Genomic DNA, 15,860 nt, shown 5'->3' on the forward strand with positions numbered 1-15,860 from the left:
ACTCCTTGAGGAAGTATTTCCATGTGAAACACATACTGGGGACTAGGGCACTCCTTCCAGACCCCTCATTGCTTCTGTTAAAACCATAGCTTGTACTGTTATAGTAGCTAGTATAAGTTATGAGTTTGATTCCTGACCATAGCCTCATCTGTGTGCAGTTTGTATGTTCTCCACATGCGTGGGTTTTCTCTGAGTGCTCCACTTTCTCCCCACACTCCAAAAACATACTAGTAGGTTAATTGGCTGATATTAAATTGACCTTAATCTCTCTGTGTGTATGTTAGGGAATATAGACCTTAAGCTCCAATGGGGCAGGGACTGATGTGAGCTAGTTCTCTATACAGCGCTGTGGATTTAGTGGCGCTATATGAATAGATGATGATGATATTTTATCTTTTCTTTTTTGATTTGCATGTATATTTCTTGTTCCGATCACTATTGTAATCCTCCAACACTATTCTAGTCCTTTGTTATAGCTATAAGTGGTATAATAAAAATTATATAATTTTAATTTGTGTTCATTCCTCAAAGAAGTCCGTTTTTGGTGTGACAGTTCTAATAATCAAACCCTGGGGTTTGGGGAGATCTTTTCAAATGTTTAGAAGTACAGATATTTGCTTTTATTTTCTAAATATATCTAAAAAATATTGGCCCATAGCCTTTATATCAGTGTCATTGACAATAAATAACAATTTCTGGTTAAGCTATCTGTGGAAACCTGACAATGGGTGAGTAACAGCTACGAAGAGCATTAAAGTGCACATTCCCAACACAATATTAATATGTCAGTAAGATGTATGACATTCAAGGGCTGGCTGGGCTGGGGGGCATCTGCCCTGTTGACCGGTTTCAGAGTGGGCTGCCCTGGGCTGGGTCACTGGGCTGCCTTTAAAATGTTCCTAATAGACTGCTGAGCCGAGTTTTCCCCCCAGCTAAAATTCCTCAGCAAGCCCCTGATGACACTGTGTCAGGACTAGCACCTAGTCACTCCAGGGGATATATTTACTAAATTGAGAGTTTGAAAAAGTGGAGATGTTGCCTATAGCAACCACTCAGATTCTAATTATCTATGTAGTACATTTTACAAAATGAGTTAGAATCTGATTGTTGCTATAGGCAACATCTCCACTTTTTCAAACCAACAGTTTAGTAAATATGCCCCCAGGAGTCTACTTGTTTCTCTGTGATAATCAATTTCTTTAATTTTTCTTAGTATTCTGTATTTTGCTTACTCTGCTCTACAATGTTGAAAATGGTTTGCATTCCTGCTTGCTGATATTCTGCAACTTCAGTATCTAGACGCCAAAGTCCCTGCCTCGATGGCTTCATTTCAATAGTTGCGAATGTACCTTTGAGAAAACACAAGTAGTGAAAAGTTGTAAAAAAGCCATATTTCCATGATAGAATGCAAGATGTTATCTAACCTCTGTCTTTATATAGGAAACAAAAATAACTGGGAAAAAAATGTGACAATAGTTTAGTTTGTCATTGTACATTGAGGAATCAGTGACTATGAAGTGATTTAGCCAATAAAATTTTGCACATTTTGCTGGCGGAATTTGTTTCCGCTCCTGCCACAATCATACAGCAGAATAAACTCATTGCTCTAGCTCTATTCATAGACTATCAATTCTGCAATATGCAAATTTACAAATACATTGCAGAGTGGCATTCTGTATGATGCTGAAGCATAACTGGAGAGTAGACAATATATACGGCCAGAGAGGGCATTCACAAGAAGCTGTCCGCAGATAGCCTGAAAACTGGATCAGAAGTAAGTAACTTTTTGAAACCAGATTTTTCTCAAGACATTACACACAAAGTTGAAATCTCAGTTCTCAGTAATACTATCCTTAAAGTACACAGATGTAATATTTAATTTACCTGGTATTAGAGGATAAACTGCATGGCGGGATTCAGTATTTAATTTTTCAGTAACAGTTTGACCGTGAAAAGAAACCACATGGATATCTTTCGGACTTCCCATGTTCAACAAATGCCATCTCACTAATTCATTCTCGTACATTTGCAAGCCTTGAAGATTGTAGATGATTCCATTTATAGCTGAAAATAAGCAGTAGTAGAAATATAAAATATATTGTTTGATAAATGAAAAATGTACGGAAACACTATTAACTCTAGAAAAACCTGGCTGTTTTGCTGAACTCTTTTGATAATAGCAACAATCACTACAGAATAGAATTATAAATCTACAACGGAATAAAAATGCCCTTAAGTGCTACATGAAAAAACAGCCAGAATTTAACTTATGTGCAAAACAGAAAACTCATTTGTACCCCTTGCATTGTAACATGGTTTTGTCCAGGAGACTAAATAAGAAACTTCTTAATTTAAGTACCTTAATGAATCAGGCCCAAAGTGATCATGTTGGCATAATCTAACTCACAGAGGTTAAAACATTATTTTGTTTACGGCAATAGAACTACTTCTACCATGCTTATCCCTATAGTTCATCTTTAACAGATAAGCCTTTACTCTTTGTGCTAATAATTTGAAGCGTGTTAGTCTACTAATCTCTTCACATATTTGAAAAATACAGCTCTACTTCACCTACCCATTGAAATATATATTTTGATATATCTTGCCAAGAATGGCTTACTTAACAGCCAAGAAAGTAACAACTTTTTAATTTATTTTGATCAATAACTTCAGTTCTTAAGGAAATTTATATTTGTTACATGAACTACATTTGTGACCATGCCTACTTGGTGAAAAGAAATACCTTCACCTTGGGGGATGTATAAAGTAATAGCATGTAACAATTACATTCTGATAAGTCCAAAAATTACCCTACAGTGCTTGTAAAACAAGGATTGTGCTACAAAATAAATAGTCATGCCCAAATCCCAAAGGGGAAAGATTTAAAGATACTAATCCTTACTAGCCCAAGTGCGTAAAGGCTGGATTCATACAGTGATTGAACTCGGAATACTGCCCCTGCAAGACCAGCTAGAAACCAGAGCCTTTCTGTTACACAAAGCTGGCTTCTAAAGTTTACAGTTATTTATTATGCCTTAGCCAATCTCACCATGAAAGGTATAACATTTCAATCCGCTTGATGATTTTTCTGCTATGTTTATAGATCTTTTCTTGGAGTTCTTTTCAAAGTACCAGCTTTTTTCTTCCTCAAAACTCATAAATAACAATATGAATTCACGGGCATCTAATGGTCGGCTACTTTGCCCATCAAGAGTTCCATTTCTGCAGATAAGCAGGGGACCAAGTAGGCCTGAATGAATGTCTTTCTCCTATTTCAAAAAGATAAAAACACACAGAACTGAAAATAAACATTTTCTAATAGCTTATTACAGTAGTAAAATTATAAAAAAAATATATTACATGTTTCGTCAGCTCTGGGCTGACTTTTTCAAAGACTGTAATAGAGATGAAAAAGTCAGCCCAGAGCAGACCAAACGCGTCAGCGTCAGTTGGATGATTTTTATTGCATGTCTGAAAAAAGCAGATCTTCTTAAAGCATCAAATTGGATCATATGCACACTGGGAAATCAGAACTCTTTTCAAGTAAGCTATTTAACCTGTCTCTACCCATTCAAACAGAAGCACACCTGATTGGTACTACAAACACCTCTTCCGGCTGTTGGAACTTAGCAGGGGAAAGATTTTCCCCAACAGCCTGTACGCCCTTACCTCAAAACAAGATTAAAGGGGGCGCACTACATATGCATTCCACTTAACGTCCTACATAGAAGAACGACTTTCAAGTGTGCACATCAGCACTAACTATAGGTGCCATTTCTTGGGTGAGACCGGTTTATATTTCTTCACTACCATCTTCTTATTGATCCTACATTTATGATTGTCATTCCTGGTAGACTGCACGTACATCCAGGATTTTACATCACTATGTACAAAGTACTGGCCACACACTTTGTTTCACTTACTGTTGTGTCAGTCTCTATATTGGATATTTCATCAATATATCAACATTTGAACTGAGTTTGCTTCTGCTCAAATCAGACACGCATACTATCATCCTTTTATGGAATCAGCGTTTTATACATTATTTTGAATGTAATCATTCTGAGATATATATTTGTTATAGATTTTTTGTATTGCAGACAAGTTTCCTTCTTTTCTATATATATCAAATATTTTTTAAATTATTCAACACTTGCCATGTAACCCACTGATGTGCCCGTTTTATGTTAGAAATAGAGAAACCAAGATAAACGTCACTTAATTTCACTCTGATATCTTAAATCCATTAATATATTTCACATGATGTATTTATGGAATAAAGAGCAGACAAACAGCATAACATGGCACGGTTGGTATGGAGTAAAATGCACCTTGTTACACCGTATTAGGTCATGCCCACTAATTATAGTGTGTATGTGGTGTGTGTGAGTGTGTAGTAAGTGTTGTCTGTCTTAAGTAAATATGTTCTATCTGTAAGTGTACTATAAATCATTATACATAACTCTACTGTGTAACGTATTACCTGAATTACGTGTGTGCTTTTCAAGCTCCAGTCTAAGAATGTCCCTTCAATAACTCTTGTACAGTTTACATAATAAAAACAGGTACTTAGCATAGCATCCATCATGACACTTAGTTGGTCAATTTTAACAAATAGGGACAATTAAAAGGTTCTACAAATTAGGGATAGAGACACTTGGTGAATGTGGGCATCATTTACAAATACACCACACAGCACAGTAGGGGTAAATTTGCAAAAAATTGTGCTTGGTGCCAGTTTTAAACACCACACATCACCAGCAGTTTAGTGCTCCACACCGCCACATTTTCTATAGGGTAGTTTGAGGACGGGATGTTAAATGGCTGTCAAAGTGTGGCAGATTGAAAACAGCTAAACAGGTTAGTCAAAACCGCCATCAAAACCACCACTTTATACATGTTTCTCATTGGCTGCATATCTCAAACATGCTGTTTGCGCTATCTTGCCATGCAGAACATAAAAAGGAAACACAATTGACTTATGAGTTATGAAAATAATCATTATTTTTTGATTAAGGGGCAAAATTAATTTAATTATGTAAGCAAATTTTAATGCATCACAAATAATTATTGCCCGTCTTAGCAATCAAATAGTATTGCCCCCTTAATATAATGAAAAATAAAATTTGTTCCCATGTTAATTATAAATTAATTTTGCCCCTTATGAATGAGAGCAATCATTATTTATTAAGTCAGTAGTGTCTTCTCTTATGTTCTGAATGGTAAGATAGCTCAAACTGCAGCAGTTTGAGCAATCTCGCCTCTCACAACCACCTCTTTTGTTTTGGATGTTTTGCTAATGGTTTTCCCATTGTTTTGTCAAACAGCAGACTAGAAAACCTGACTGTTTGTATTTTGATCGTGTTAAAAATCGGATTGGCGATTTGTAAAGTGGTGCTTTGTTAAATTGTGGATTTCGTCTGTTTTACTGGCAGTTTGGCCAGTAGTAAATCCAGCGATTTTGAAACCACCGGAAAAAAACACTGAAATCCACCCTTTAGTAATAATAACTAATAACCCCTAGCAGGGCCGCCATCAGGGTGGTACGGGGGGTACTGTTGTACCGCTCCCGGGCTCACCAGGGGGCCCCGGTACAACAGCGCATCACAGACTTACCTGGAGGCCCGCCGCTGGTCTCCGCTACTGTGTCTTCAGCCTGGCTGTCACCGTGACAGCCAGGCACCAGGATGCGATCGCAGGGGTGGAGGAATCATTTCCCCTGCGATCATGTGATCTGTCACAGGCAGAGCACATGATGCTAGAAACTTGAATCGATAACTTACCAGATGGATTCCGTCTGAAAACTGGGTACCCACAAGTGTGTGTTAAGAGATCTTAGATTCAGAATAGGACGAAAATACAGATCTGGTTTCTGTACCAGACAGAGTTGGGAGTAATAACCCAACCCCCATTGCTCATCTGGAACTAGAACAATGACTGCTGCTGCTTCCAAAACCAGAAGTGCCACTCTCATGGTCTCGTCTCTTGGTAAGGGAGTGGACAGAAAACGGTGTGGAGGCATCCCTAAGAGATCTATCATGTACCCTCTGTCCACCACCCCCAATACCCAGGTGTCTGTAGTAGAACTGAACCACTGATCCCGAAAGATTAGCAGTCGAGCCCCCACCACTGAAGTTCCCAGTGGGAGCTGTAGGTAGTCATGCTGATTGCTTGTCAACCTGATTGACACCAGGACATCATCCTGCCCAAGCCTGTCTACCTCTCTGAGTTGCCCCCCCCCCCTGCAGGGCAGAAGACTCATCCCCTCAATGAGGCACCCTTTGTTTTCCCAACACAACGAAAGGAGCAAAATCTTGTTCCCTTTGTTTCGGGAACGGCCACCGACAGAAGTGAACATTTTGAACTCTTACTTCCCATGGCCTGGGAGATTAACTTTTCCAAGGCTGGGCCAAATAAGCTGGAACCAGCATAACACAAGGCCTCCAGTGCTTATTTGGATTCAGCGTCCGCCTCTCAAGATCAAATCCAGATGGTGCGTCTGGTCGCCACCACTAATGAGGAAGTCCTGGATAAACCCTGACATGTGTCCAAAACCGCATCCCCCAGGAAATCAGCAGCATCCTTAATGTGAGCTGCTAGTGGGGTTATTTTGGACCTGGCCATTGGAGTCCATCACACAGTGTGAGGGCCTATTTTTACACGGCTTTAACCACCCATGCCACTGCCATAATAGGGAGGAGGGAAGCACCAGACGCTAAATAAATGGATTTTAACAAACCCTCACATCTCCTGTCCATGCTGTCTTTCATATTTGCAGCACTAGGAAGAGGAATAATAGTCGTCTTAGCTAAGTGAATGATGGGAGCATCTACACTTGAGTTTGTCTCCCATGACGCAACCTCCTGTTCTTGAAAGGGGTAATACAGGCAATACCTTATTGGTATCTGAAACCGGCTATCTGGTTTAAGCCTGGCCTCCTGCCAGATTTCTGACAATTGAGTAGAGGATCGAAAAGACACTGCTCTTTTCTTTACCCATTTAAACAGGGAACCCTGTGGTTATACGTGTTCAACGTCAGTGATATTAAGGGCATGTCTAACCGCTACGATCAGATCTTCCACCCCCTGCCTACTGAAGGGATCTTCCTCCCAAGCAGACAAATCCTCAGTATCAGATTCTTCCAGAATGTCACTTTTCTCCTCAAATGACAGACCTGTATCAGAGTCCCCCATGTCCTAAATCTGGGACTAGGCCAGATGTTTACGCTGTTTTCCAGAAGATGGCTGCAACATGTTCTCAAGAGAGGAATATACTCTGACCAAACCCTGGACAGATCTTTCTAGATTTTGCATCTAAGCAGGTCCTCAGGATTCCCCTGAGGTGTATAAATGTCACTGTGATGCCTGTCCAGAAGGAAAGGTATCTGTGGACTGTGTTTCCTGAGGGAGGGTAGGATAAACATCAGCATCTACCGTTTCAGAACATGCAGCGTCTCTTTTGAGATCTGCAATGGACCGTGCCAGTTCTCTAGCCCAGGCCGGTACCTCCACATCAGCGGCGTCCCGAGACGAACGCTGACTCAGGTCCTCAGACTAACAGGCCTTGCAGAGACCATACGGGTCTGACCATTCACCAGGAATTTTGGATTGGCACCTGGAACAGGTGAAATGCGTTACTGAATAGGTTTCGGGGGATTTGGACCTGGAACTTGTCCCTCTTTCTGACATGATGAATAGATACAGAAAGAGCAAACAGCAGAGCACACACACACTGCAGAAAACAGTCCAACACAGAGAGTGATCTACAGTAAACTTAATCTATGTATGCTCTTTGAGGTAATACCACTAATTATGTGAATATATTAGTGTGTAGTGACCTATGCAGGAACCCACTGTAATTTACTTATGATAAGCGAGTAATACAGAAGAATAATATATGCAACAGAAACAGTAACAGTCACACTATCAGAAAGCACTGAATAACAAATGTGTATGCATATAAACTAGATATACATAAATATATCTAATGGTTCCTCCCCAGGGTAATCTGTGCAGGCAGTTTTTTTTTATTCTAATGACTGACAGAGAGCTGTAATGTCAGATAGAAAAACTGTTAGAAAAGCCCAGGAAACAGTGAGAAATACACCTACAATGAAGCTCCTCCTTCCCCTTAGTAGGCTTCACAAAATAGTGCCTGTATAGAGAACAACTGGTGGGAGCTGCGATAACAACAGTTCCTTACCAGTAAACTTGCCCCTGCTACCTGCATGTCCAGTCACTGTTTGTGTCCTCAGCAATGTCACTGGAACAGGTGCAGGCTTAGACCGCCGGCAGCACCGCCTCTGCTGCGCAAGGGGAGACTGGTGCCGCAGCCGCGGCTCCTGGCATGGCCCGAACTCCCACTGCACTGGACAGAAGCTCGGTTTTTGGACACTATTACAGTGTCAGGTAACCCTTCTACCGGGAGCTCACAATACCTCAGGGGGAGCGGCACTAAAGCGCTGTTAGCGCTCTACCTAAGTACAGCCGCGGCATTCACAGTATAAATGGCGCAATGATAAGGCTAAAATTAAACCTATTTTAAATAAAAATGTGCCTTACTTGTTAGGTACTATTAAAAAACTGAGTTTCCTGCTGGAGGGGGCATAGAGGGGAGGGGAGCAGGCTAGACAAGTTTTTAGTGCCATTACTCCCACAGCGCAAGTTGTTACCCCAAGTTGAGCAGTGTCCCCCAACTGTATGCGCAAGAGAAATACCCAGAATCCTCAGCCAATCATTTTTCTGCTTTCTGCTTTTTTCTTAAAAAACACTTCACTGAGTATCTACTCTGATGGTCATTATACACTATTTTACTTTATAATGTATAACTGCCTATTAATGACAAGTCAGATTTTTCTAAAGCTCACTATTATGATTTGCTAACAGGAAAACATGTAATTGGAAACAGATTGTATTTACCGTGTCGACACCAGAATAATAGGCCCATGTTCTGCACGCTGACTCTTCTGGCTCAGGTCCTGACTGCTTTGCGGCATACCACACGTAGATGTGTGTTTCCCCAGGTTGCACTGCATCGTCTTTCTTCAGCCACTCCTTGGTTTCATCATCATAGCTATAACCTTCTGATGACTTTTCATAAGAAACCCCATGTGCATGAAGAGAGTAAGGTCGTGATGCCAGATTTTTAAAAGTCACCTATCAGCGGAAATAAATCCAAACACATAAAACTGTGAATATAAATATATACAAATTATACCCAATGACATGATAATAGGTTTATGTAAACATAGGAAAATTATTTTGCAGCAAGAACATTCTTTGCAAATTTACTTTGCTTTAATGAATGACACTTGATACACTGATACAACCTAATAAGCAGACATAGAGCTCACATAGTTCTAGTGTAGGAGATTTATAGAGATGTGGCCGATCTACTTCCCATGTAGGTGTTGCCTAATGTTGCCTTAGATAATTTATTTGAGTGTGGTGTCAAAACAGCCTTTTATCCCATTTTAGCTTCCTTAGCTCAGGTCTCCTATAATAAAATGGAGCGCCCATGTGACAAGAAGATTGCTCAGTCTACGGTTGCTAGCCTTTGCTTGCTTTTGGCTGCTAAGAGCAATAAAACAAGTATGGAAGTCCATTTACACTGATCATATAACTCCAGATGCAGAAGAAGGTTGTACCTGAGTACAAAGATTGTGCCATCCTGTGTTGGCTGTCAGAACTGCAGCGCTTCTATGCTCAGATAAAGCAGATACAATATCTTGGTTTATTCGTGAAAATTAGAGAGCCTTAATATCTGGGCAAATGTAGACTTTGAATCCAATGGAAATGGCTACTGCTCTAAAGGAAAATATGCTCATGGGCTGGAACCAAGCACATGTACTTCTGGATGGAGGTGTCATTTGTACAAGATCCTCTTGACACTTACATGCAATACATACACTTAATCCTAAACAGACCATAAACAACTGCACTTTGGTAGTTCCTAGCCAAAGCTGCTATATCATCACCATAAAGTCAATATAATCTGTCTTCCTTCTGCTGGGCTCAATGGAGCAGAATGAATTTATGGGTTCTTAATGTAAATATTAATTAACAATGTTAACAGTAAACAATTTACATTTATTTTAATTATAAAAATAAGGATGCTTTCCACAACCATGCAAATCAAGAGGGTTAATTCCCAATTGTTTTGCAACTTTTAGACTGCATTGTCTTTCTTCTATGACAACTACCTTACACTGGTCTTACACATGTCCCATATTGTGCAGTTGTCATATTATCTCCACATAACAAGGCATTAGAGATAATTGAGGACTGATCTAAGAACCAACCTCTATGACATTTGTAACAATTACATCAACATGTTTATTTACCTGAATAACATCTTCAACTTCTGCTCTGATTACAGGTCCAAGTATGCCAAGATGTTCTTCATATTCACCGTCTGTGTCTGATTTTGTAAAAGTGCCGTCAATGTGCTTTCGAAATACAGCTTTTGTGAATACAGTTCCTCTTGTGTCAGTGGATCTACCAATTAACAGTAAAGGTTTATTCAATGTGCCAAAAACTGACCTTTGTGCACATGGCAATCATGAGGACTTACAGTGCTGTTTAGTCTATGTGACAGTGTCTGGTAGTTGCTATCAATGCAACACCATGACATCAGTGAATGTTCCCTTCACTTGTTCATAACAAGGATTTATTGTGGCAGACCATTTTCAGGGAACAAAATTCAGTTTAAAAGAGAGCAAAGTATTAAAAAATGACAAATGGGAAGACTAAAAACTACTATAATAAACAAATATACCTTTTTGCTTGTCCAGAATAATCCCATTGCACTTCCTCAGCAGCAATGTAGTAAATTCTCTTTATTCCTTTCGAGCTACGTAGGTAATTATTTATTATCATATCTGGATTAGTATAACGCTTTACATCATCCTCTGACTCTATTTTGTAAGGTTCCTCATATAAAATATATTGGGGTTTTGCTTTCTCTTCACCATAATTGGGAAAATCATGGTCATACTCTTTGTAATCGCCATCAAAGCCTCTGGATATCCCAATTACAATTTCTGCTTTCAATCTACTTGAATTAAATCCTCTGGGATTAAGTCCCCTGGGATTAAGTCCTCTGGGAGAAAATGTTATGTTCCCTACATTATTGGGCAAGGAGACATTCGATGATACATGTTCATCGGACTCAGTTTGGTTGTCATTAGAAAAGTGTATATTTGTATGTCTGTTTTTCATTGCTGTTCTCTTGTTTTTCATATTTCCCACTCTCTTTTTCCTTCGGATATATTGTGTCTCACTTGTGTTATTTCCAATTTCGCTAATTTGAAATGTTTGCATTATTTTGTAGGAAATCTTCTTTTTTACTTTTTCATTTTGATTGTGGTGCTTTTCGGGCATTGTGCTATTTGAAGATGGCAGTGATTGATTTTGAAGTTCATCAAACTTATCTTCTAAGTTTTCTTGGGATGGTGCGTGGTTGTCTTTCTCCTTACTATCTGTTTCATTACTTTGCTTCTGGTGAAACATGGCATTCATAATTTCTTCATATACATCAGCGCTGGAAATTAAAATGAAATTTACATGAGACATTAACAACTGATGGATAAGAGGACCAGTAAACATTTTCTAACATCCAGAAAAAAAATTGAATGTTTAAAACAAGACCATTTGTAGAGTTTTTTGATCCATCTGCCCTCCATTATGCTTTTGTTTTTTATTTTTTACAGCTAAAAGGAGGAGAGGCAGATAGTCACACATAGATCTACAGATCTACAGAGAGATATGGATACAGTCAGTAGTGGAAGTGGTGGTACGTCGCACCTTCTCCTACTGCTTTGGATTGTAAAACTATCAAATTCCATCTACTTACATTTTCCATGCCGCCACTACTATATTTCCATATCACCACTTCTAAATTTCCTCTGGATACAGTGTATACAGTTGATTTCCCAATTGGAAGATGGAATAGGTACAGGGAAAAATAAAGCATGATCCATTTTGCCATGTCTCTGTTCCTTCATTTGCTTTGTTAAATTGGACAGGAGGAAATACCATAGTTGACGAGGATGCAGGTGCAATGTGTCCAAAGTGTCAGAGCTACTTACGATGACTCGCTCGAGAGCTCCATCCCAGCTGGTTGCTAATCAGTCAGGATGCCATTTCCCTTGCGAGCATCACTCACCCCCCCCCCCCCTTTCGTTCCGGCTGGTTGCTAGGCAGCTAGGACGCTGCTTCTGCTTAAGGCGATCTCATAATCGCAATTGCTCTATTAGGTTGTTAGGGGACTCTCTTTTTGAGGAGCATTCTGACTGGCCTTCTATACTCTAAATAGTAGGCAGAGCTTAGCCTCCCTGCTGGTTATAGTGTTTGTGCTTGCACCTCATGAAGCCTGTTGTTTGTTGAATTATATATTTGACTATTTGTTGCTGACCTTTTGCTTGACCTTCTGGCTTGTCTAGGGTTATCCCTGCTCGCTGCCTGCACTTGACAATTTGCATTTTTTCTGGTTTGGCTTCTGTATACCTCTTCGTGTACTGTACTCTCAGTCCTGGGTCCTCGGGTGCATTTGAGTAGCTGTGAGAACATCGCTCTCTACGGGAAATGTGGCTTGCCATAGGCGAAGACCTTTCTCACGTCTAGTTCTAAAAGGTTCATCTAAGTTTCCAGTGGTAGCCGTAACACCAAGCTGGGGGGCACCTGCCAATGACTAATGTGCATATGTTGTAGTTTATGTTGTCTGGATTCTGCATGTTTGCAATAATGGCCAAGCCCCCTTTGATGAACACATTGGTTAAGTATGTACCTGAAGCAGCATTCAAAGTAACCCACACAGTACCCCAGCACTCATAACACTTCTCAGCTTGTCCAGTCTGCTTCTCTGCCATCTGCCAATCACCAGAACCTGCACAAATCACCAATCAAATAGCAGCTTTCAGCTCAAATTGGTGAAAACGCACAAGAGAGGAGAGCTGTCTCCCGGGCATTCCAGGAGATTAAGCATATATGGTTTTGGGGGAGATGGACTTGTTTTAAGAAGTATGAGTTGTGGGGCAAAAGAAACATTATACTGCCCAAAATTACCAAATAGATAAAATGTTCAGAGCTCTTAACAACACACTTATTTTATATTGGTATCAACACATATTAATTTATACTTTCTCCTTTTCACTTCCACAGGTATTTTTTATTTGTTATACTAGAGCCATATATTTATTTAAACTGTCAGTGATACATAGGCACAAATAACAGGTCAAATTTGTGTGACTAGTATAAATAATTGTGAAATGTGTTACAGAATAGAATATACTATTTGTATAGTGTATGACCGCTAGTGTGACACAATTCAAGAAATTCCATTAATTGCAATGTGCCTGTAAAATAATTAGTCACATGTAATTGCCAGTTCAAATAATGGTACAAGAAGCATCAGTAGGCTTTACCCCAAAAGGCTAATTTCTCCAAAAAATGAAAAATATACGTTTTGGGTGCAGTTACCTAAGATAAGTTCATATATGCAATAATGTTACCTGCATTTCGGTGATATAATACGAGTTCCAGATGCCTATAGCGATAGAGCACAGAAGATGCTTTCTCCTAGTTGAAGGGACTTGTTTCAAATAGAGATGGGCGGGTCCGGTTCTCCGAGAACCGAACCCACCCGAACTTTGGGTATCCGAGTACCGAGCTGAGCAGCTCGGTACTCTCCCGCCCGTTCCGAATCCAAATCGAGGCCGAACGTCATTGTGACGTCGTCGGATCTCGGGGCTCGGTTCTCGCGATACTTCAACTTTATAAATACACGCCTCCACAGCAATCCATCGCCATTTGACAGAGGGAGAGAGCAGGGTGTAGTCATAGGCTAATTAGAGCAGGGACAGAGAATACAATATTGTTCTTGCAATTGCTCTAACCAAAATCGCTAGTGCAGAGAGGAGGATAGAGGTTTATTATTTTTTCTTCATATTTGGCACTCCCCAGCGCTTTTGGGGTGTCCCCCATAATTGTGCATAAATATTTCTGGCTGTCAAAAGTCATATCTGTCAGCAGTATCTACTAAATAATTTTTAGCACTCCTCAGTGCTTTTGGGGTGTCCTCCCTAATTGTGCATTAATATTTCTGGCTGTCAAAAGTCATATCTGTCAGCAGTATCTACTAAATAATTTTTAGCACTCCTCAGTGCTTTTGGGGTGTCCTCCCTAATTGTGCATTAATATTTCTGGCTGTCAAAAGTCATATCTGTCAGCAGTATCTACTAAATAATTTTTAGCACTCCTCAGTGCTTTTGGGGTGTCCTCCCTAATTGTGCATTAATATTTCTGGCTGTCAAAAGTCATATCTGTCAGCAGTATCTACTAAATAATTTTTAGCACTCCTCAGTGCTTTTGGGGTGTCCTCCCTAATTGTGCATTAATATTTTTGGCTGTCAAAAGTCATATCTGTCAGCAGTATCTACTAAATAATTTTTAGCACTCCTCAGTGCTTTTGGGGTGTCCTCCCTAATTGTGCATTAATATTTCTGGCTGTCAAAAGTCATATCTGTCAGCAGTATCTACTAAATAATTTTTAGCACTCCTCAGTGCTTTTGGGGTGTCCTCTCTAATTGTGCATTAATATTTCTGGCTGTCAAAAGTCATATCTGTCAGCAGTATCTACTAAATAATTTTTAGCACTCCTCAGTGCTTTTGGGGTGTCCTCCCTAATTGTGCATTAATATTTCTGGCGGTCAAAAGTCATATCTGTCAGCAGTATCTACTAAATAATTTTTAGCACTCCTCAGTGCTTTTGGGGTGTCCTCCCTAATTGTGCATTAATATTTCTGGCTGTCAAAAGTCATATCTGTCAGCAGTATCTACTAAATAATTTTTAGCACTCCTCAGTGCTTTTGGGGTGTCCTCCCTAATTGTGCATTAATATTTCTGGCTGTCAAAAGTCATAACTGTCAGCAGTATCTACTAAATAATTTTTAGCACTCCTCAGTGCTTTTGGGGTGTCCTCCCTAATTGTGCATTAATATTTCTGGCTGTCAAAAGTCATAACTGTCAGCAGTATCTACTAAATAATTTTTAGCACTCCCCAGTGGTTTGCGCTCAGAATGGATTCAAAGCAGTCCACATATGATCTGAATGAGCAACCAGGTTCTGTCACCAGTCCTGATGTTAGTGTTCCCAGTACGTCATCTGGCCAAGGCGATGTCAAACAACAGAGTGTTTTCAAATTAGTGCAAAAAACAAAAACCCAAAAAAAATTTACTGTATTGAAGCGAAAAAGAAGTGTAACTGAGCAAAAGTTAAGTGACGATAAAAAAAAAATTGCAAGCATGCCATTCTACACACGCAGTGGCAAAGAGAGAATGAGGCCTTCCCCTTTGGCTATTAGTGGCAGATCCCAAAAAGTTACCCAGCCTACAATTGGTGCACAACTACTGTTACGCGTCAAAGCCGAGCTGCAAGATAACAGTGAGGCATTACAGAAGAATATTTGCTCTGATTCACAAATGACAACAATCCCTGTGGAGAGTCCATCCAACAGTGGGATGTCTAATCGTGAGCATTTTGCTGATGTGTGCCTTAATAGCCCGAGTGTAGCCGGTGATACCCAAATTGAGGATGCCACTTTGGAATTAGAAGAGGATGAGGGGGAGATTTGTGTAGGCGACGAGGGCGCTAATGAGGATGTTGATGAGGATGAGGTTGTTTGTGTAAGTCCTGCACCAGTGGCAGCAGTTCTGGCACGTGACAAGAAAAAGGCCATTGTCATGCCTGGGCATAAAACAAAAAAATCCACTTCTTATGTGTGGAATTATTTCTACCCAAATCCAGACAACAATTGTATAGCCATTTGTAGTGTATGTCAAGCCACAGTCAGTCGAGGGAGGG

At 39.9% G+C, this 15,860-nt stretch overlaps 1 protein-coding gene across 1 annotated transcript in view; it reads right to left on the reverse strand.

Moving 5' to 3' along the window:
- Positions 1–15,860, reverse strand: part of F5 (coagulation factor V) — an 80,646-nt gene that overhangs the window by 13,325 nt on the left and 51,461 nt on the right. The window contains exons 14-19 of the mRNA XM_075196374.1: positions 10,777–11,541; positions 10,343–10,496; positions 8,919–9,155; positions 3,050–3,269; positions 1,885–2,064; positions 1,233–1,349 (exon numbers count right to left, since the gene is read on the reverse strand). Of these exons, the coding sequence (XP_075052475.1) occupies positions 1,233–1,349; positions 1,885–2,064; positions 3,050–3,269; positions 8,919–9,155; positions 10,343–10,496; positions 10,777–11,541 (1,673 nt within the window). The remainder of the gene's footprint in view (positions 1–1,232; positions 1,350–1,884; positions 2,065–3,049; positions 3,270–8,918; positions 9,156–10,342; positions 10,497–10,776; positions 11,542–15,860) is intronic.

Source organism: Mixophyes fleayi, chromosome 2, assembly GCF_038048845.1.
Source record: "Mixophyes fleayi isolate aMixFle1 chromosome 2, aMixFle1.hap1, whole genome shotgun sequence".
Classification (NCBI taxonomy): Eukaryota; Metazoa; Chordata; class Amphibia; order Anura; family Limnodynastidae; genus Mixophyes; species Mixophyes fleayi.